This window comes from Merops nubicus, unplaced genomic scaffold (genome assembly GCF_000691845.1).
Source record: "Merops nubicus isolate BGI_N331 unplaced genomic scaffold, ASM69184v1 scaffold5586, whole genome shotgun sequence".
Taxonomy (NCBI): Eukaryota; Metazoa; Chordata; class Aves; order Coraciiformes; family Meropidae; genus Merops; species Merops nubicus.
In genome coordinates this window covers 15,557-39,894 of record NW_008615501.1, presented here as the reverse complement: position 1 = coordinate 39,894, position 24,338 = coordinate 15,557, and the positions used below count along the sequence as shown (strand labels likewise).

At 35.6% G+C, this 24,338-nt stretch overlaps 1 protein-coding gene across 1 annotated transcript in view; it reads right to left on the bottom strand.

The window, feature by feature from the left end:
• The window catches only part of LOC103775086 (laminin subunit alpha-2-like), a gene marked incomplete at both ends in the record, with an annotated part of 64,042 nt that overhangs the window by 24,737 nt on the left and 14,967 nt on the right, over window positions 1–24,338 (bottom strand). Inside the window, 8 exons of the mRNA XM_008942529.1 lie at window positions 92–216; window positions 5,263–5,422; window positions 11,795–11,928; window positions 12,802–12,945; window positions 14,573–14,727; window positions 15,725–15,730; window positions 17,343–17,525; window positions 20,852–20,968. Of these exons, the coding sequence (XP_008940777.1) occupies window positions 92–216; window positions 5,263–5,422; window positions 11,795–11,928; window positions 12,802–12,945; window positions 14,573–14,727; window positions 15,725–15,730; window positions 17,343–17,525; window positions 20,852–20,968 (1,024 nt within the window). The remainder of the gene's footprint in view (window positions 1–91; window positions 217–5,262; window positions 5,423–11,794; window positions 11,929–12,801; window positions 12,946–14,572; window positions 14,728–15,724; window positions 15,731–17,342; window positions 17,526–20,851; window positions 20,969–24,338) is intronic.

Here is a 24,338-nt window from a genome sequence, read left to right as displayed (position 1 = left end):
CGTTGGAAATGCCTGCTGCTCCCCGCAGAATGCAGCGTCACTGCAGACAGACTTCCAAAGGAGCATGAGAAACAGTCAGTGCTTCACCTACCTGACAGCACATCCTTTGCAGTCACCTTCGATATCCCTGAAATTCCACAGTCCTATGGGCTTGCTGTCTAGAAAGGTTTCACCCATGCAGCCAGTGAAGGTGGTGACTCTTACAGCATCTGACTTCTGCAACAGAAAACACAAACCTCATTAGAATTTGATTTGAAGTGATCTGCTGTGTCTGAAAGCATAACTGGTATGAAAAAAACAAGTACAAGAAGATGCTTATTATTTTAAATATCAAGAGTAATATTTAATTTGAGAAGCCCTTCTATATAACATCTGATTAGCAAAAACGTGTGCTAAATGTTGTATCAATCAGAATGGAAGAGACAGTTTATATTTGAGACTCTGGGGAAGGTCTAGGTGGAAAGATTCCCCAAGAACAAGGAGCTGCCTTGGCTTCCATGTCACTGACGGCTTTCCTGGCTATTCAGGGTGCTGCCTGCTCCTACTTGTTCAAGGCCAAAGTGAGTTTTTGTTTTAGACTGTATAGAAAGGACTATGAGGAATCTTGCCCACAATACAATAAGCAAATTGTTTCTACTGTACTTAATGCTTAAAAGCATGGAAATTGAGCAGATTGTCCAAGCTAAAAGACCAACGGTGAACTCAACTGGCTACACCTGTAAAGTTCACGCTGAATTTTGGATGCAGAAAAAACTGCAGATGGAAAACTAATTAAAACTCACATCCCATCAAAACTCATTAAGCCAGGGTCACGCACTTGGGGTAATGCTCATTAGATCATAACGTGGTAACATGATCAAGATAGTAATATTTGACAGTACACATAGTACTCAGCTCAAAATTATCCTTCTAAAAATACCTAGTTTCATTTAAATTTCACTTCATCAATATGAGCTGATTGAAAATCTATATACTTAGCTATTTGAGACAGACAAACACCTGCTGTTTTCCATACAGCAATTACAAATATTAAGATCTTCCAAGTGAATACGGAGAAGTGCAACTCGAAAATATTCAAGGAAAAGTATGACTCAAAAGACTTAATGTGCTAGTGATATTTCCCAGGGTAATTGGGAAGGTTTTAATTAGCAACAAGTATGAACTTAATGTCACTTCTGAGAAATTCATGACACCTGAGTATCATAATCTCCTACTCTAGTCAGATTAAAGATGTTTATAAAAACTGAAAATGAACCTTCTTTCTGAATACACAGCAAAGATCCATGCAAAATGGGAGGTGGACAAAACTCCAGGACAAATCTAAAGCACTACAAAACCCAATAACATGAAAAGTAGATTTCTGAGACAGATTTAAAAATCATCAGTGATCTTGATAAATGTCCAAAGAGTTTCATTGTTTTATAAAAGTGTCTCAATTCAGGTCTTCATTTTCTGAGCCTGACAACTGTACCACGTGATGAAAAAAAAAATTAAAAAAAGTGACATTGTCATTTCTCTTTTAATTCCAGACTGTGTCTGACCAGAGCAAATCTGATAGTGTTTAAAACCCTAAACTGCAAATATACCAGCCATACCACACTTAGAATACACTGTCTTCCTACCTCTGCCTTTTCTCCTTATTTATCTGGAGAGAATAAAAGAAAAAAAATAATGGAAGGTTTTCCTGACTAAAATGAAAAAAAATTGAGAATTCTCCTGAAAATATCTGGATAACTATTACTGAGGTTGAAATGGTTGTTCTGGCATCAGACTTTTGTGGCATCCACAATTCCTGATTTAGTTCAGCATCGAACCTCATAACTCCATCCCACAACAGCATTATGTACTAAATTGTGCTACCCAGCTACTATCCACCTCCACCTCCCTGTATCTAATTAAAGGAGAAAAGAAAAACATTCAGGAAAGGGTTCAGATTTAAACATTACTGTGTTCCAGGTCCTTTTGTTTACCCTCCAACATCAAGAACACTTGAATATTTTTGCCTCTAGAGATTCTGCTAGATCTCTTTTTCCTAAATACACACTTCATGAAGCTTCATTGCCAAGTAATTCTACTTGACTAAATACTACTCAAATACTGTTAGCATTTAAATATTACACAAATAACCCAAAAAAATACTACTACTAATAAGCATGAAGTAAAAACAGCAGCTATAATATTAAATATTTTAAAATTCAAACTATTTTTTCTTCTGACAGTGCAATGAGATGACCTTTGCTAGGAGTGGTGACATTTTACCAGAGTGGTAGGTGCCAGTTTTGGTGCTGGGTTACTCAAGTAGTACTCTTTATATCTCTGCCTCACTTCTTCTACCATCAAACTGTAATACTTAAAGCTCTTTATTTAACAATAAAATATTTACAACACCTAAACCTAGAGGTGGCATCAAGTAAAACACACATTTTTATTAGTCTAATGCGACAGTTTTGCTGCAGACATTAGGACCAGCCACAAGACTATTTTATGCTGTGTGCAGAACAGCTGTAGCTGAATTTCTGTATAATTGATTTGCTGTATTAATGAAAATTCATTCAAATTAATGTAATTGATTCTCTGTGTTAATGTAAACAGAATTTCTTTTTTTTTTTTTTTTTAAGTAGAATTCAGGTAAAACCTCTGGTCTGGGAGGTTCAATGTTCTAAAGCTCTGTGAGTATAAATGGTATTACTATGTTTCAGTACTTGCTCCACTTGTTTTCTGATAATTCAAAAGTGAAATCTAAAATAAAATTAAAATAAGGTTTGAGTTTAGGTTGGTATTTGAGGTTGAAGTTTCATGACTCCCTCAGGGAATCATCCAAAGATAACAAACCAAAAACCACCTGAGCATGAATTTTTTAGGGTCTCAACTGAGTCAATGAAACTTAAATATTGTATAAACCAGACTCTCAAGTGCTTTTCTAAATGTGCAATGATGTAATTATTCATTTAATCATAATTATGGCACTTACGATTGTTACTCGAGTCGGTCTGTCTTCTTGAGTCTGCAGTCAGACTCTGACAGATAAGCATTTTAGTGAGGTGGGTAGACACACAGACATGGACTGGTGTGTTTGGCCCTTTGGTCATTGTAGCTACACAGCACTGCAAGGACTGAATAGTCCTGATTTAGCTGAATGGAGTGTTTATTCCACTGAGTCATTATAGCAGGATAAAAAACAGACATGAAGCTAATGCAATTAAATTTGTTACTGGCAAAAACAAAAGTAGAGATCAGAATTTATCTGATAGTAAAACTCCAAGAGTAAAAGAAACCTGAGAAGTAAATTAGGTGTGGGAGGTAAAGCACCTCTCCCTGGTTTATTTCTACTCCCTTAGAAAATGCAGATCAAAGGAATGGTGTAGAGAAACCCAGTGAGGTCATTCTGATTTTTTAAGGATCATTAATCTCTGCATTGCAGAGCCACTTTTAGCAACTGATGATTCATTAATTTTAGAAGTATGTTTTGAGGGTTCTTATTTAGGGCTAACAGAAGAAAGCAAACACCTTTAGTTGTGTCTAGATAGAAAGCTGGAAGGTAGCAAGGAAACCAGAACCTCTGCTTAAGGCTGTAAGGAGAACATAGACAAAGGTGATAGAAAGGCTGTTTTTTTTCCTAATGTGTAATTTTCCACAAAATTCTTCACTTGACTTCCTTGCCTATTTCCCGTATGAAATAAATTACATAAAAGACAATGCATTAACAGTCATTTACACCCTTAAAGTTCAACAAGAAATGTCAAGATTCATTGCATCTTCACCTTTAGAGCTTGAAAACGTTCATGATTTTTTTGTGGATCCATTTCACATGAAACAGAGAGAGTAGAGAAAGTAAATCTGAGTTCTACTAATATGAACTGACTTGAAATTTCCTAGCCCAAAATGTCATGAGATTTTTTTCCTGTTCCTGTGAATGATTGTCAAAGTCATATATAACTTGGTTAAGTTAGCTGGTAGTTGTGTAAGCCAGCTCAGATTTTTTTCGTGTGTGTGTGTGCAGAAGCTGTGACCAAGTTCTAAAATGAAACTTCATGACTGTGCTCCAAAACTCATGGATATCTTTGAAACTGAAGCTGGACTTGAAGACGCTGATCTCAAGCAAGTGGAATTTACATTCTCTATTCCTCTCGTATCCTTTGATTTTGTATTTGGCTCTCAAAATGTACATTCACACTTTTCTTTATAAGAAAGGAATATGTCTATCCACATATTCCCAAACCAGAAATATATAGAAAGTTGAACTTTCTAAAAACTAAAAAGCTGAACCACAAAATATGGTTCTATTATTATTCTGTTGTTCTATATATTGTTTGTATTTCTTGAGGACATATACAAACTTTAGCATAAAAAAAAAACCTTCTTTGAGTTCACTTTTTGGGAAAGTCTAAATGTTAGCTTTCTTGATGCTAAATGACCATTTTTTTTTTGTGATGTCAATATTAAAAAAAAAATATTAATCAGGAACAAAATAGTGCATTCAAATTGTTTTGCAATGAATGCCACTGGAAAACATATGCTAATTAGTACTTATTGGAGAACATTTTTTTCCTGAAAGATTTTCATCTGTTCTATTTGACATAAATCTTCTATTCATTTCCATTAATTTAAATAATGTAGAAGAAGTTACCAGAAAAAATAACAGGGGAAAAGAATATAAAATAGATCAGGGATCTGATACAGGTAGTAGTTAAAAAGAGGGGAAGTACATGGTGGTGGTGGAACCAGGACCAAAAATTAAGAAAATAAAGTAGAAACACTGAAAATAGAATGCAAAGGAGGAAGTGATACTATGGGTACATGGCAAAGGAAAAAACCCTGAATGCAAAGGAATATATATTGTTATATACATTGTTAGGAGACCAGGAATATATGGAAACAGAAATGAGTTCCTTTCACTATGATACTGAAAGCCTGTTGGAACAGCAGAATGTCCAAGAAAAATCATCCAGATACCCATCAGCAGAATGTCCAAGGAAAATCATCCAGATACCCATCAGGAATTAGTTATTTGGTCTAAATGCTGCATCCACACAGCCAGCCACCAGGCTTCTGATTAAAAGTTAACAGCATGAGCAGAGGTACTTCAGGTCTGTGCACCGACGTGTCCAAGCAAATCCCAATAATCTTTTGAGTGCAGGTGAACTATTTGCTACCAAAGCTCTTACCACAATGATGCCAGCATATTAAAGTTTACTATTTCTAGTGTAAGCAGTAACAAAAATTGTCCACATAAAAATACAGTAGGACCAGAGAAGACATTACCTTTATTTTTCCAGTTAAACCACCAACAAACAGCATGGCATTGGCATCTACATCCAGAATGGTGTATCCAGGTGGAGAGACAGCACTGAATGTGGCTGGCACAATGCTGGCTTTAGGACCATCCAGAGCTCGCACTGATATCGTGCCATTTTTTCCACTCCTAGAGATTTTAACAAAATAATTTAAGAGTCAGAAGTTAAACTAAACACAGGAAAATTTTATTTTAGATGACACCTTTTAATAGAGGTACGTATTACTGCTTTATGTTCCATTTTGATACAAATGAATAGATTCTTATGCCTGCCTAAGTTAAAGGCATGATCACCAAACCATTTATTTTTTCTCATCTCAAAGTCCTTTTTGAACAAAATTCACTACGCAGATGAAGTGGACCTTTCATTGACTAAGACAAAGAAGTTGCATTTTTAAAATTATTGTGACAAAATTAGTGTTAAACAATTGTTTCTCGATATAACAAATGACACAAGCACGGTTCCAAATTATATTTCTGAATTTCATACAGTTTATTAGATTATATTTGAGCTGGAATGAATGATCGTATGAAAAAAGTACTTCAGTTTCCTTCATTGTGACACACAGTTTATATTTTCTGCGGTGGAACTCTCTGGTTGCTTATCAAACAGGCACAAATCCCATTATGGCTGAGGATGTAACCTCGTTGTCCTCTATGGATCATACCAAATATTGATGGTAACAACAACAATGAAAGAATTTGCCGTTTGTTAATAGTTTCTGTAGCAGTTCGTTTTCTACTCATTAAGTTATATTAATCTAGTAGCTGGCATGGCAAGTTTGCTGACATATCCTTAGAAGAGAAGGAAGACAACATGGAGAGAGATGATTCCTCCTAGTCATTCAGGTAAACAGAAAGTTATTTTAGGGAAACTTGAATAATTTTGAATCCCTTGCAATGATTTGCTAAATATTACTTTAGTTTACAGCAGTATGGATAGCAGCTTTCCACAGGCAGATTACCACTCATTTAACAAAAGTAAACTATTCAGCATTTGTAGTCACACCATAAATTAATATTTCATCCTAGAGAGATGGACAATAATGAACACACAGTTTCTTATGGGATCATATTGTCATTCCAGAAATAAGAATGGAGTGTGATCCAGATCTTGTCATGTGCAGATGAAGTACCTAGTATGTTCAGTAACATGATGGAGGAGTGGCTGGGAGAGGAGGCAGGCAAAGGCAGATCACACACTGTGGATTTATGGATAACTTTGGAAATGGCTGCTTTATCTCCTTTTTAATAGGATGCTGGATTTCCCATGACCATTGTCATGTTAATTTGGAAATGGATGTCTGATCCCTAAGTCGCACTGAAACTCTCAGCATAGATAACAGTATTATTCAGAACTCTTTTAACTTACATGTTTGATATTTAATGCAGAAATACAACATTTAAAATAACACTTATCTTCCTTTTCCATAATAGTTTATGAAGAGTGTATACCTATCAAGACTGACCACCCATTTTTTAGATTACACATAGTATTTTGCTGGCTACCTGATTAGACTCAAATTACTCGGTACCTATTCTCAAGCTAGACAAAACTGAGATTTTTCTCAGAAAACAGACTTTCTAGCTACATCTGTGAAAAAGGTTTCTAGGGAAAGGAAGGAAGCCATTTAAAGAGAGGTGATAAAATTCACCGAGCATTTCCATGTGTAGCTTTTCTTGATTAAAAGTTACATACTCATCCTATCAAGATACTACCAAGTCACGGCCAGAGAGTAAAACAAAAAAGTAATTCCTTTGATTTTCTGAAGCCCTGAACCTTGCTGAATGGAAAGATGCAAAATTCCTTTTTGTCCAGTTAGGGGGAGGGAAAAAAAAAAAAAGAAAAGAAAAAAAAGATTGGCTTGGGGTATTGAAGTAACAAGCAAATCAGAAATTAAAAGCGTACCTTTCAGGAAGAACTGTCATTTCTGTTAAAGAAAACTTTACCTGAAGCACTTAAAGTTAGAGCACAGCGAAGAAGACTGCATAACTTAGGCCGCTGAATAAGATAAATGAAACATTGATATCCTGTACTTATAGAACTCCTAGATTTAGAAATCTACTGGATCAGGTCTCTGTAGGGTGGAAAAATCCTATAAGACTATGCATTTTATATCTAAAATGCACTCTTCAGAAATTCCTTTGGATGAGAACCTATGACCCTGATAGAATAGAGAGGAAAGGAATGTGTCTTCACAGTGGGGAGTGGTGGGGGATCAGTTTGTGGAGTGGAGTGAAGAAGTGCAATCACAATCACTGGTCACTTTACATACAAAAAGAACCAAACAAGAAGAACCTGAGGACTTGAATGAAATTAAACAAAACCAGATACCTACCTCAAGAAGTCTGGATAGCCTAAACTTCTGAACTTTAGGAACTAGTAGGCATGCTTAATGAACTTATACATAGTAACTTCTCCTCACAGAGGAGGCACAAAATGAAGTTACTGAGACATATATGTAGGATGTGAAGTGGGGTACGTGTCAAGGGGAACATGTAGTAGGCGGACTGGGCAGTCCGTACACTCCGAGTACCTCAGCCGATGGGGAAAGGAGGAGGAAAATTCGTGGCGGGGAAATCAGGATAAAAAGGGGGCTGCAGCCCCCAGCCAAACTGAGAGTCCCCACCGGGACATGCCTGTGGACTCTCCCTTTATTCGAATAAAGTAATTTTTTTTACAGGATTCCTCCATCTCCTTTGTGAACATCAGCTTCTGACAATGGCATTTTCTATACAACCCAAAAAGTGAAATGAGTCAAACTGGCAAAAGCCACTGAAATAAAAAAAAATTAAAAAAAAAATTAAAAAAAAAAAAAAAATTAAATTTGAGACATTTCAGTTTTGATAAATTTCTCCTGAATGGTGAAAAAGAGTTGCAAAGTAATTTTGAAGGATTCCAGTCAATGGGAAATACCTTTGCAGATCTATGCCATCTCACCTGCTTTGTAGTTGGGGATCCCAGGGCTTTCACTGTTGGCAAAAAAACACTGGAGCTCTTTGATTACCCACCCCGTACATTTTGGGTATGCAAACATGATGTCCAAATCATTTTATAGAAGTAGGTTAATACCATCCACATTATTCTAAAGACTTTTTTTTTTAAATGTCATTTTAATGACAATATTTAGCCTTTTATTCCAGAATCAACTGAATGCTAAGCAGACAGCTTTCTACACAGCAGAAATTCCAAACATTTTTTTCACAAGATTTATAGACACGAAGCCCTTTAAAGGATAAAAGTTCTTGTAGTAAGTGTTGAAAAACTAACAGTTGCTAAAGACTTTTTTTTCACGTGCTTAAGTTCTATGCTCTCTGATAGAAAGTCATTGGCACTTCCAATCTATATTGTGCTGAAATTAAAATTCCAGTTCAAAAGCATCCAAGTGCAATAATGTAGAAGTCACTGAGCAGACTGACACTTTTTAGAGTGTCTAATATGTCACAAATAGCATGGATGTCTTTTATCTTCAAACAGACTGAAATGCTGAAAATGGAGTCTCTTCAATAAATAATTCTCTCTTATTTAGGGAGGACAATTGAGCTTGAAGAAAGAACTTGGCTAACTTGACAGCAAAATGACGTTGCTATCCCGTGCATGACAAGTGTGAAGATATTGTTCTAATGACAGTCAGTTCTGCAAAACTGGAGGATTACAGAAGATGCACCAGCACTGTGCGGCTGATTACCTAAAAATGTAGGTAACCCCATGCATGTAGGGTTTGCCCTTTTGGAGATGTGTGATGTAAATGAGATGACTTTTGCAAGTCATCAACATTAGATTACAAAATAACATGTAGAAACCTCTGCCTCTTGACACCCTCATCGCACAGAAAATCTTCACTGTAAAGCACGGCTTAGATGTGCCACAGTAGTTTAAGAGTTAATTCTTGCTGAGCTCGGCTGGAGGTGTGTAGAGTGAACATGTGATTCAAGTGTCCTTTGTCCTCAAAGGACACTGCTTAAACTCTGTCATTAACAATTAAAACAATGGTAATCACACTTGATTAAAATCCCAAGTACTGAGATCCTGCTCCTAATTGAGGCCTGCTGAAACCAATTGACATTGTTTCACTGATATAGTGAGTCTCAAAAATACTTTTGTCCATTTGACTGTTTGCATGTTGCAAACGTGCTTTCAATCATTTTTTGTCACATACTGTTATGCCAGACTTTCCTTTCTTAATGGATACTTTGATTGATTGCAGTTCTTGATGACAATCAGATTTGCCTCTGTAAGCAGGTAACTCTGGAAGTGACATGTGTTAAATTCCTGTATCATTAAAATGTAGGGAATTATTTTAGGAATTCCTATAGAAATAAAAAAAAATACTTAAATTCCTTAAAAAAAAATCTTAATAAAATTTTAAATATTTCCATTATAACCTCTGCATATACAATCCAATTCAAAGTATTAGTATGCTATAAATAAAAAGGTGATGAAAATGAAAAATGTCCATGGAAAACAAATGCGGTAATTACTGATTTAGTCTTAACACTGTAAATTTTGGGGCAGATGTTAACTGAACATCTTTGATCATTACTCAACAGTCAGCTTTTTCAAATTTAGATTTCATTCAGTATGCTGAGTGACCTTAAGAATTTCATACTCTCTGTGCCACCACACCTCTTCTTTTTTAAGGCCATTTAGGATCCTTGATTAAGAACTACTGTCAACTTTTAAACCTACCATATAATTTTTATTGTGTGTCAATGCCTGACACCACTGATATGAACGGTAAAATTCAGTAAGGCAAGAATATCATCTTATGTCCCCATTCTAAGTGGATGCCCTGCTCCAGCTGTTCAGGCAGGTCTGTCAGGTTGCTGAAAAAGTCTGGCTGGAACTCAGCAAAAGTTTGGAGAAAAAAGGTGAAGGAATGAAATCAGTAAAACTCTCCAGCAAACTGAGGAGAGTCACAGGAGAGTTATCAAATGGACTAAAATGTTCATAGTTGAAGAACCTTCAGCACTCTATGTGATTTAGGAAGTCTGCCTTAAGAATACAAAATCATTCCTGAGCTCTTCACCCTAATCCCACAAATCCAGCTAATATCTCTGCAATGTAATTCTCCTAAACACTGCTCTGTACTTCGGATCTGTGCAGCTGTAATTGTTCTAAATTGCTGATACAGCAGTTTGTTCAAAACTAATGGCATGCACACCCTATATATCCCCAACAACCAGCTTAATAGGCAATGTGCTTTTGTAGGATGTGTGAATTTTTATGCTACGTCCTGGCTCCACGTTTTGCTGAAGCAGCTTTCTTGTAAATGAAAGTCTGGCATTACTGTGTCATGAAGCTGTTTTAGTATGCATAATATCAACTGGTGAAGATTTCTACAATCTGTATTGTACCCCAGTTTGTATTTTCCTAGCATTAAGGTTTCATTAAGCCAGCTTTTGGAGGTGGTGTCATAATTTTATTTAATTTTCTGCTCTGAATGGCTGATTCTGGTGATTTTACTAGATTATTTAAACTGGATGCCATTTCCTCTTCTGAGAGCTATGGATGTAACTGGAATTAGAGTGCTGTGTTCTATTCTTCTTTGTCTCATTTTCTGACTATATTATTGGTTCTACATTTAATACTATGTGAAATTAACTGTAATGATGCAGGAGAAATTACTTAGCTTCAAATCAAATGGCAATATACATGGTATTATCTAAATTACTAAGATCTGTTCAGAAGTAGAAGATAAAGGATATAAACTTACGTAATTCTTACGCTGTAATTACTACACCGTATGTGTATTTGATATTTGAATGGAAAAGATAAGCTTCAGCTAATGTGATATTTGAATATTAAGGTATCTATATTTCTGAAGTTCAGAAGCATTCAACAGCTGATCTCATATTACAAAGTATAGTTTAACTATAGAATATTTCATCTTTGAGTTTTCATAAACTGTGTATTTTAAAATATCTTCAGTTTGAAGAGACATTCTGCCTATGGAAATGGTGTTTTGAGTAAGAATCAAGATACTGGTGTATGACAGACCATTCATTTGCAGTACTGTATCAAGCGCAAAAATTCAGAAAAGCTGTTCCTTTGAAATTCAAGAAAAAAAGAATAATAATTACCTGTTTGAGTGCCATAACCTGTAACTGATTTTAAAAGGAAGCTAGTTGAAAAAGAGAATCGATAGAGTGAAGAGAATATAAACATAGATTGGTCATGGTAAAGGGGAAATATTTAGTGAAAATAAATTCTTGACACAGAATAATTGACATTTCAACAATAATTATAGTGTATACACTTTCACTAGTATTGGACATAGGTTCAAAAGCTTTCATTAAATCACACAAGATCTTCTTATATTTATGACACGATTTTTTTTTTAACGTTGATGTTTCAAACACAGCAAACATTTCCACGTAAACTTGAGGTTTAAGGGTGTAAAGCTGCCAACTTGAGGACTATGGATTAGAATCAGAATTTGTTATATTTAGCCATTTTTATTACAGGAACCAAATGTTGTAAGAGAATGATATACTTGCCTAGAAGCTTCGATCCGGTACCAAAACCCATCATCAATGGTCAGATCTGGATACTCTACCCGTCCAACACCAGATCCCACATCCCACAGGAAGCTCACCTTGCCTTTGCGCATCTCTATGGCCAAGAAGTCGGTCTACGTGAAAAATATGAAAAAAGAAGCAATCTCATACTTTAATTAAAGTAAGTTTTCAGAAGGTCTCAAGGGGCATCAGAAACCCACGTATAGACAGTAAAGTACAAACTAATTCTCACAGCATTCTAAAATGAGATTATCTTTTTCCTTCCTTCACTGGTTCAAGCAAAGAAACTTGAGCAAAAGATGGCAAATGACTTCTGTCAGTGATAAGCAGAAATGTTAATATTCTAGCCATCAACAAATATTTAACTCAGAGTAACATTGTTTCTCAAATATCCATTGGATGGCAGAAAGATGTCATGATTCCAGGCTAATACGTGATGCCATCTAGACTTTTCATTTTGTATTGTGTAAATAAAATGTATAGTTCAAAATGTTAGAAATAGAATATTTTTCCCATTTACCAAATGATTCTTGATTATTCTACAAGTCTGTCTCGTATTGGACTCATGGGAAACTGAATCATTCATCCTTATTATGCTTGAAATTGTAGTCCTGTCTTAAAATTACAGTAAAGAGGAGCTTTGACAGATACAAGATGATTAGCTACTGCATTCCCAAGAGCAAATCCACAACCAACCCCAAAATTACCCTGAATGCACTGTGAAATTTAAAGCTCTAATGTAATCCATGCATAAGTCTTCTAATTTGTATCTAGTTAAAATTTTAAAAAATATAAACAAAAATATTTGCTGGTCATATTTTAGATGTCACTATATTAATACCAAAGACAGTAAATATCTAGTTTATCTTAGGCCCTCTTCTACTGCTTTGAAGCCTCTAAGAGGAAAAAAAAGCCTTTCTCATTTATTTGTCAGTAATCTGATCTGATCAAGCAACCTTGACATGAGAAGCAGGAGACCGACTTACAAACTTGGCACTTCCAAGGTAAAAAAGCAGATTGTCAGCAACTACAGTCTTCACATTAACAATTATGGTGTTGTAAGTTCCCTTCTTTATTTCTGGTCTGTACGTGCGAATACAATTGCCTCCAGAGGACACAGACACTTTGATCTTCAAAAAAAGCATAGCAGAAAGAATTCAGTTTACTGCTTATCATTCCAGAAATAACTTTAGATGCTTCCAAATAATTATAAGAATATTACACTTTTGTTTTTTATTTCGCATTTCTGTGTTACATGTATCAGGGAATTACCTGGATAAGCACAGGAGTAGAAATGGAATTTTCTTTCTCTGATTGTTTATTAAAAGGAAATAAAAGCTCTTTCTGGTATTCAGATTTGAAATGACAAACTGTATGGATTAAAAATAGCTAGAAGATATACTGGTCTAACACAAGCAGCAGTGGAATTCTAGCAGCAGAGAGACTCTGTAAGTAGAATTTGCACCCAGGAAAATAAGCAGCACTCCTGAAGTGATCACAGCACACTGTTATTGGGTAGACAGCATGTTCTATTTTTTTCCTTGTAAAACCTCTGATTATGCCAACTTAAGACATATTTTAAAAATTATTTTTAAACCAACAGTTGTGTCTATCACTGCTTTTACATAGCCCCTAATGGAGTTGGTATTCATAACTAACTTTCATTTTCATAGCTGAGTGAAATGTGTGTGTGTGCTAGTTGATATGACACATGTGCTGCTTTCCTCAGGCTCTGAGCACAGATGAAAACAGTATACTGCTTGATTTCATGATGCTAGCATAGACATGATGATAGTACAATGCTATTTTAATTCCAGCAACACATATTTATGTATTAGAGTAGCTGTACATAATGGTATCACCTTGTGCTTAGGGCAAACTTTGCCGAAAAGGAGATTCATTATATGACCAAACTCACCATTTCCTTATCTCAGAAATGCTGAACAGTTAAGTACTTCAAAGTCTTTGGACAGAAGATGAATGTAACAAAACCATATCATCACTGTAGCCTGTCTTTCTGTAGTGTGCAAATTTAATCAAATATATGGAATACACTTCTTTCCCAGAATCCTATCATTTTGTAACTTTTTTTTTTTAAACATTTTTCAGGAAGTTTTCTTAGGTATGATCTTCAAGAATTTTATTCCTTTGCCACATTAGATCAGAAGCTGAATACCCTTAGTATTAACCAGCTGTTCCTTGAATTTAGAGTATTACTGAATCAGGACTCCAAACTCATTAAACGGACTAGAAATATATTCTTACTCAAATTTCAGTCCTCCCAGCTGCTACTGGACAACAAAAGTCAAGAATGTGGGAAAAGCAAACACACTCAGCAATTTCAGTGAGTTTTCAGTGAGCTTGGGAAGTTATCATTCCCATGTTCTATGAAATGAAATCAGGGGGGTTGATATCAGTGCTGAGGCAAAAAAAAATACATTTTTGTTTTCACAAAAAATCAGTGATGTTGCGACTCTTCTGCTTTACCTTCATCCACAATGCTTCTTATATAATAACGTTTCCAGATACATTCCTAAAGATGTTATCCATTTAACAAGGCAAAGAAACAAGACACAGGGTGAAAAAAATAAGAATATTATCTTTTTATCTGAGAAATTATGCTCCATTATTTGCTCTGTTTACACATGTTTAGAATTAGAAAGAATTCATCCTGTGGAAAAGAAATAGAAAAGCAGAAAATAAAATAATAATCCCCCCACTATTCAAAAGGTTGTCTTACTGAGAAAGAAGGCTTACCGAATTGGCTTGCTTCCGAGCTTGGTTTATCAGCTCTTTTATCTGAGAAATGTTTTTCCCTAAGTTATCCTGAAGTTCTTTGATTGGCTTGATTTTGTCTAGCAAGCGATCTGCTTCCTTTTCTAGGGCTTTAATACTGGAATCTGCATCAGCAACTTCATAAGAAAGATAAAGGGCAGAGTTTTAGACAATAGTAGCAGAGAGTAATTATATGGTGCAATAATAAAATCCAATAAAATTCTGCATATACAATACTCAGGTGACTGTATATGCTACTGTGAGGTACACATGGACCAGGAAGCTACCTGAACAGAATAAGGCAATTTAAGAATATTTAGAATCAAGCTAAAGTAGCAATAGCAGCAAATGCAGGTGTTAAAGCAGGATTTTGAAGCAGTAACTATGCTTCAGATTAGGATGACACTAATGAAAAACATTTCCTGTAGCATAATACACTTATACATTAAGTATTTACTTTCTGTGTTTTTGTTTTTATTTTTTTTTTTACTTCAATTTTGAGGAAAAATGCTACATCAATGAAAAATGGTTAGTTTCCATTAGTAATTTCTGAAACAAGTTCTTGAATTCACTATAATGGCCACAACTAGAAATAGGCTTTATTCTAGTCACAATGTGAAAATTCTGTATGTGTACTTAAAACAAATTGAAATCCAGTGGCAGTACATTTAAAATATTTTCTTTTTTTTTTTTTTTTCAGGTGAATTTAGTAATTTAAGCTTCAAAATACTTTTTTGCCTCCCAGCATATCATTAGTGAACAATGCCCTCTCATTGATAGTTCATCAGCAGGTATAAGGATTGCAACACTTGGCTAGCGTGAGAGTACGGGTTTGTGTGGATGACACTGGAAGGGACAAACCTGCATCTACCATAACAATGACAATAATAATAATAATGAAACATTAAGATGAGCATCTTGAAAGTTTGCTATCAGTGCCTGGGTTCTTAACTTTTCACATAAATGAAACTTGTTACCGAGTCACTTTATCTTAGAATCTTTAAAAAGTAACTGTTTAACTCTTTAAATGAACGTGAAATGCAGAGCACCATGCAGAAGCTTTGGTGGTAAGCAGTGAATCCTGTTTTACTGGAAAAGGCACAATAAAAGCAGCAAGAAAGAAAACATACGTACTGATTTCTGTAGGTAAGATATGGAGACACAGAAAAGAGAAAAAACAGAAGGTAAAGTAAGAAAATGTTTTGAAGATCTAAAGAGAAATGTCAAGTAAATTATGGGACAGGATTAATCTAAAAAAACCTTATTACTGTTTATATATTGCACATCCACATAATGAGAATTCATGGCCTGAATTTTGACATACAAGAGAGGCTATGTCTACTTTTGCATATAGTCATGAATACCAACATACTCACTATATATATTTAGAGTGGGGTTTTTTTGCATTTACTATAATCTCATTCTGTAAGCTGAGTATCCATTAGCAGTTGGAGACTGGTAAAAGTGTGCTTCTGGAGAACATCTTCCAGTTAAGCTTTATCTGACATGAAAGAGTTTGCAAATCTCAACATGAACAAAATAACGATGACTTGGGACAATCAAGAAATTCACTTGTAAACTATCACTCCTAATCTCAGCTAAAATGATGCTGTACACACAGTCTTAAAATACTTGGGCTGGGACAGACGGCCTAGTCTAGATCCAGCAGTGCCAAGAAATTACTGCTTTTAGGCCACTTCTCAGTTCTTTATCACTACCATGCTAGAGGTCATTAGCTCATAGATCAGTTTGTTCCATAACCTGCTGTAATCTAACCACACTATTTCAATCAATAACTACGTTTCATATTGTCTAAACTAGTATGGATCGGTCTGCCTGATAGGGATCATATCTGGGGCTCACTCATGTATCTCAGTTGATGAGGGATCAGGAACTTGCAATAGGCAGCCAGTGACAAACAGACATTTGGATTAATTTCTTTTACTGGTACAGCTATAATCTGAAGAGGATATTCCTGCTCAGAATGAGAATGACAGCCTCCTAAACTGGATGTTTTTAGGTGCCCAGCTTCATCAAGCTGACAACAATCTGGGGACCACAGGTTAGATGAGAAACTAGTAATTTTGTCAAGACAGTCCGGTTTTGTGGTCAGCCCTGCCTGTATACTCTTATATATGTTATAGTAATATGCCATAAAATATGTTGTAATTTAAAGTTCAGTTATATCCAACATAACCAAAGTGAAAATGTTAAAAAAATTGTCACATTTGATAGCAGAAGTCACTGTCAAGAAGAAAAGCTTACAAAAAACCATTTGAATCTCCTTTTTTTTCCTTTCTTCTTAAGTGTCTTCAGTGTTCTAACAAAATTAGTAATGTATATGAAAGAGGTCATGCATTTCACCCAGAACTGATTATCTGACTGACTGAAGACACAGTTAGTGTGTGGAATTTTGCTTCAACCAAGGGCTGAATTACCAGTCCAAACCTTTGATTATTCACTTTCTAAATACTTTAAAAACTAGTCTGTGGAACAAATCTATACACTACATGTTCATTCTGCTGACATTAGCTTTCATTTTGGACTACTAGCAGCAGTCCTTAAGATTCAGAATTCTTTTTATATATTAAGTCCAGAAAATAAAAGTGATAGAGATTCCTTTTATTCCAACACACTCTAGTAAGGCTATGTGAGTGAAATTCTGGAGTACCTCTGTTTCATTTTGAGATCTCAAATGAAAACCACAAGATGAAAAAACCTACCACCAAATAACCAAAGAAAAAGATCTTACTGCTCTTAATAGGATCCTTCACAACAGCATTTGTTTTTGCCACCTCATCTGTAAGTTTACTGTAGTTGTTTCTCAAGCCCAGGAGATCCCGGTTGAGGTCTTTAATCTGGGCCAGGACATCATTTGCAGTATCATTGGCTTGTCTTGCTTTGTCTTTGGCTGCCTGTACCTTTATAGCTGTATCTGTAGGTAGAAACGGATAGTGAAGTTATTATTATTGGCAAGGGTACAGAAATATCTTTCACACATTTTAGGAATAAAGTTGGGTCAAAATTCTAGCATCCGAAATTGTGTTGTGTAGTTCTTTGAGACATCCTAGTTCACACGTAGTAAGACATTACTAGTTGTAAGTGTGGATTGCAGAATCTGGCCCTTTACATCTGTTGTGAAACATCAGACGCACCTGAAGAAGAGGAAATACTCCAGCTCCATTTTTATGTAAAGGACAAACATTTTTCTTAGGTAAATTTTTGTGCAACTTTGTTGTTGCTGGTAACTCACTGGTTAACCTCTGATCAAGCGTCAGAAATATTTGATACTATAATAGAAATAGGACTTTCAACATTCTGATGTGCAGAGTTCAGAAATCTAACTCCGTGTGTTTCAGTTGAAATTGTGAAAAACAATACTGTGAATCAGGAGACCAAGGGAACATTGACTGAGTTAATCACATATATTCACAGACATCCATGGTGACCTTGAGCCAAAACTATTAGCGTAATCTTGCCCTACTTCTGTGCCCTCAAAACAGAAGTGAATGTGCAACCTTCAAGGTGAAAACATTCAGGTCTGGAATGTTATTGATTCTGCTATTGATAAATGACAAACCAGATATCTGGATATTCAGGTGGGTATTTATTGAAATCCTGTGTTAGTAAATCAGATTGCTTTAAAACAGATCATGAAGCTCAGGTATTTTTGTCATACTGGGATTACATCACATGATGAGCCAGGAGCACAGGTCGTGCTGGGTTTAGGGAGCTGCAGAATTTTTTGAATTCACACAGATGGGAGGAAGTGAGCAAGTAGAAAATGTTGTGGTGGACACTTCATCTTCCAAGGGAACCCACTTGAGATACCACTCTACTACCACACCACAGTGGAGATGCGGGACCTGCAGGAACCTGATTTGCCACCACCTGCCTGTGAAACCTTTCTTGGAGTTCCTTTCCCCTTGTGTTCTCCAAGGTGTCTTGATGTCCCTCAGCCATATAAGAATTTCAGAGTGCAGCTCAGAAGCTTGGACATCTCTGAAACAACCATGTAGAGATAGTCCCACTTGTCATACTGACTGGGGCTTCCTGTGCTAGTTTGTGAAGTTAACAGACTGCAGTAGTGGAGAAGGCACAGGAGCTTGTGATTTCTTTCAATTTCTGACCCAAAGACAGCTGAAGAGTTAGTTTATACCAACATTTTTCTGAAGCAGATTACACTATGACTGTGTGAAGACATGGGAAACATGGACATTTTCCCCATCTCAGGGAATCAACAGGTTTCCAAATGGTCTCCTAAGCAGGTCTTTCTTCTGTGGAATTCCTGATGCAAATGAGCCTATGGCCTGGGAAATACGTGATGCTTCCTAAGGCCATAGACAATTGGTGGGTTTGCCCTGCACACTGGAGAGTTACGTGACCCTTTTTACTCTCTTGAGTACAGATAGATTATACCTGTGCTCCAAACAACTCCACCCTTATTTCTGAAGTTTGGGCTCCAAAAGCCCCCCAAATATAATAGCACCATGAAAATACAATTGAAACCTTAACGAACCATTACCATCACCAATACTGAGAAGTGAAAGAACAGAGAGCTCTAATTGCCTTTTTTTTTCCACTTCCTTTTTTCATCATATCTAAGTATCTCTTTTTGAGGCCATTATTAGAGGTCATGCACCTTTCTGGCAGAGTGAAAGTTGGAGTTACTTCTATGTACCGGTCACACAAATTATATTTATTTTCAGCCATGCTTTAAATTATGCCTTCCCTGCACATGTGGGTGCATTACCCTAAGGTGATCTACGCATCTATCCCATTTTGAATATTTCTGCTTTTATTTGGCTGCTAGTATAGCATGGCCATAGGAATTATTAGTTTAAGCTGCTCTCTGCCTTCTTGAATCTTTGAAAAACAAGATATATGACAGGGTCATTTCCTCTCCCATCCTTATTCATTTATTCCCTGTTGGACAACTAATTTACTGCATTTTCTTATCCATGCCATTTACTTGCTCTGAATTTCATTCTTAATAAACATCTGCTTGTTTTTACGAGTGTCCTTGTCCCAAGAGCAAGCAACCTGTAACTTTAATCTGACATGAGTTTATTACATTGCTAATGGTTGCATATTTAAAATTTCTTTTATTTGTTTCATGTTTAGTATTCTGTATCCTAAGGGCAACTGGCCTTAGAGGTCCATTTTGTTTGACTGAGACATCTGTGCACAAGAAGAGAAACAGTCATGTCAATACCTATGGCCAAAACCCAGAAAGTGGCATCAGATGAGCATGACATTAAAACAGTTTTTTGTGAATGAGACTGATTTCAAGGATCACTAAACCTAAACCAAAAATTTTCAGTTATCTGGAGTCTTAAAGCCACAAAACTGTGCAAGATGAATAGTAAATTGTTTTTCATGTCAACTTTTTACTTGCAGTCTGAACCTTCCAGACCATCATAAATCAGACAGAACATAGATTTTCTTTAAAGAATTTTCATAAGGCATATCTTCAGTTTATAAAGTGCTCCCTAGAGAGAAAAGTCATAGCAGATTACAGTGATAAAGAGCTTTTTATTTTCTAAGACAAACATTTAGTTTATCACCATCTATAATGACATTGTATCTCCCTGTCTCTCACTATCACAATATGAAGTAGCTGACATCCTGATATTGGGATTTTAATGAGTATTACAGATTAAAAATCAAATTTTTTTTGGCTATATAGAATTAATAATGTGCAGAGGACTTCAGCATTAATTGAGGATAGCCTGTTCCAGTTCTAAGCAATTTACAGTCTAAAGAAATAAATACAAGACCAAAGAGTGACTGGAAATGATACTGCAACATAAATCAATGAGAGTGTGGTAGAACGGGAAGACATAACCCAGCAAACTTCATATTACTTTTACTTTAAAGTCAGTAATTCTTTATTCTTCTTGGGTTAAATTACACTGGTTAAATTATACTGGTTCATTAAACAGTAATTTCATAGAAAGACTTTCACATTTAAAGAAAAGTCTGTTTGTCTCAAATTGCATCATAATTCCTGATACCATAACTCTTTATTTCTGAAACCTTTTGCAACCTGCAGAAGCACGGTACATACGAACTGATACCGTGCTACTGTTTTCAGTTCACTTCTCTTTCATTCCTCACCTTCATCTTATTACAGTGGACAATGGTCAAAGTGGACACAGTGTGGACGTAGGCAAAAATTAATCGGATAGATGTTAAGTGATGGAAAATGAAACAAAAGAGCCAGGATGTGTCAAGTGTGGCAGGACTTTTCCAGCTTACCGTTAGGAATGGCTGATAGCTTTCCCAAGGTTTCATTCAGAGCTTTCAGGAGAATGGAATTCTTCTCATCAGCATCTTTCAGCCTGTTCTGCAGGCTGTCCAGGTTATCTCCCTCTTCTATAAAAAGTACAGAAGGTTTAACTCTTTGTTTCCACTACCATTTCTTTGCACATAGTTTAAAATGCATAATAATGAGCAATTTATTTATCTTTAAGATACTATATTGTGCAAATAAGGAAGTCCAGTAAAACTTGTTGTAGAGTTCACTGAAAATCTTCTGTTTCTTTAAGTTCCCTGTTTCCATGGTATCTAAATGCTTGATGATATATTCAAAGTCACACAATGACCCACTGATAGATTCAAGTGCGATGTTTAGTCACAGTTTTGATTCCTAGATTAAAATACAAATGAAATTTTCACTTTAATTGTTTGTCTGAGTGGAATGAGTTGAACTTAAGGTAAAAGAAGCAAGATCTCTTAGGTCAGCTTACTAAAACCCTCAAAGCTAAACATTTGTTCAAATTGAAGAACTACTACAAGTCAAAGGTACAGTTGTGTCACATTTGGTACATTACAGATGAAACTGAAGTTATTGCTTTACAGGTAAGTTCCTATTCTTCAGTGGTTGCTTTGAATAAAAATTATGCAGTTTTTTTTTAACAGTATAGCAATAATTTTTAACACTCTCATAAGCAAGATTCCAGGCTAAACTTCATGGCTATTTAAACAGACATTATTTCAACATTTGAGTAAAGCTTGAGACAGAAAATGGTAATTAATGCTTAAACTACTATCTTAAGAAGCATTTTTCACCATTTCTTCATATCAATATGGAACTTTTTTTTTGAAGAGACAGCTGTTAATTTCTTACATTAAAGGCATGCTCTACTGGGAAACTAATTCAACATCACTCTCCTTGATAGCAGGAATAGGAGAATAATTTGTAGAAAAGGACTTCAGGATACAAAGTATGGCTGTGACCTTCAGACATGTGGCAGGTTATTGAAAATAAACACCTAGTCTTTGGATATTTTATCCAAGAAGATGCCTGGATAGAAAAACATACTGGAGATGAGGTTTCTTGGCGAATTATAGTCACATACTTGTTAAAATCAAAAAGCATCTCTTTTTATTAAGGGACAATAATTAGATGTATCATTGGTACTCCAACAAGTCCAACAGCATCAGTGCTGTAATCCCTTTGTGAGAGAAAAAACAGAATAATAGATTAAAATGAGGTATTGTGGTTCATGTTCCACAAATTCTAAAAGAGTAAGGTTTCTTAAAACTAGATGTGCAAGAAGCAATTTGTAGAGAAAAATCAAACAAAGTGTGTATTACCTATAAGAAATCATTAATTTTTCCAAGACTATATCAAGACTGAAATAGCAGATGGAATTTAAATAAGAATCATACTTTTGTTAGACCCTTTGAAATGTCATTCAGGAAGAAGTCTGTTTGCTTTATTTAAACTAGAGCAACATACAGGACTGCATGAGTGCCTGGAGGTAAGCTTTCATTCCTGCAAAATGTCCTCCAGAAGAACAGGACATCTGTGTGAACTGTAAGAGGGACAATAAACACTAAAAGAAAGTTGGGAAGAATTCTATGAATCATAAGATAACTCTTCTAAAACCACCTTCATTTTTAAATGACAGGTTTTGTCCCCACTGCTGAATGAGGCTACGAATAATGTGATGTTGTTAAATCAGGGTGATCTCATGAGGTTCTGGTCTTAAATGCTCTGAAACTTTATCTGAGTTCATTTCTTGTTAAGTAATAATACCGACAAAACTGTTTTAATTTCCTCCATTTAATTCTGAAATTACAGACCCTGAGATATTTACTTGCTGTCTCTAGTGCCTTTTGGGACAGTAATGTTTATAAAGTGTGTTAATATTTCTGAGATACTTGATTCATTTCCAGTGATGGTGTACTAACTTTGGTGTATACTCTTAAATTATCTCTTTTTCTCCTCTTTACTCTGACAGATTCAACATTATGCTAATTATCCCCTAGTTATATTTTGGAAGAATCATGTTTCCAGACTTCTGTTTTCAGCTTTGTAACTATAGCAGCAAACAGATTTTTATGGATTTTAATAAGCAACGTGTCCCTAGAACTCCTGAAATTCAATACTGAGACTCCACCTGTTTAATATTTTTTCTTTTAATTACTCAAATACATTTTAACTGTTTTTTTTTTTTTTTTTTTTAAAAATTACAATAATAAAGCCATAAATAAGTGCCGTGAGGGAGGCTCTTACACAAAGAGAATTGAGGAGACACTAAGGCCTGTGTCAGCTTTCCAAGGAAATTGTTCATTTTGCATAGTGATGTTAACATGAAGTTATATTTTGAAATAACTTCTCATACTGTAATCCAGATGGCCTCTTCTGTAAGTTCTGAGCTAATTTTGTGTACAAATCACAAACTGAACTGACTTCACATCAGCTTTTCCCCATCCTTTAATTATTAGCATTTATGAAAAATGCTTTAGCTATGATCTGAAGGCCTGAGATTCGCCAGTTTATCATACAGGCAGCTACAACCTAAATTTGTCCAAACTACAGAGCTTATCTGACTTGGAAGAAGTTAGTGTATCTGCACTGAAAGATGCCAGGCACTGTCAATTCACATTAAACTGTAGGCTGAGGAGTATCCTGAGAAATTTATCTCAATCATGTTTCCACTTGATTAGCCCTGCGCAGAGATGGCACAGGATGCCAATCATTCATGGTTTATTATTCAAATCAATCTATTCATGTATCACCAAAATTAAATCCTAAAGAATAAGCAGGATCATGAAGGACTTTGCAGGTATTGGCCTTTAGGTTTTCTGGCTTGGCTAACATAAACAAAGATTTTCAATGTCTGTTTATATTTCCATAGTTAAACACAGCACTAGAGAATAAAGCATCATCTCTTTTTCCTCTGGGTGAATAAATTGAAGCTAGTAAAATTGAAAGAAAAAAACAAAACAAAACAAAACAAACATCCCTGCACTCGGATATTTCACCTTAGAGATGAACTTAAGAACTTAGTTACTGTTCATATGCAGTGATCTATTTTTACAAGAGACATGTTTTTTAAAGTCTCTGCAGATCATATATGTCACACTGCTCAATTACTGAGGAAGTGCCATCATTGCAATGCTAGTGGAAACAGCTGCCTTGTGATGGTATGATCAAATTTAGTTTTCCATGTGAAACTGCCCAAGAAGATATCATTTGGCTGTGCTACCCAATGCATATACTCCAAAATCAGAAAAAAAGATGGAAATCCATAAAGGAGCAACATATGCAGATGTTTTTTTTGATTGAATACTACACAAACGAAGTGGCAGTTACACACATTACTTTCTGTTATCGTTGTTTTGTTTCTTCCAAACAGCATTCTTGCTCCCCACACTGTCATCCTACAAAGAGGCAGATGGGCCACAAGATATATTTCCCTCTCCCCTAAAACAAGTAGACTTAGTAACTGTC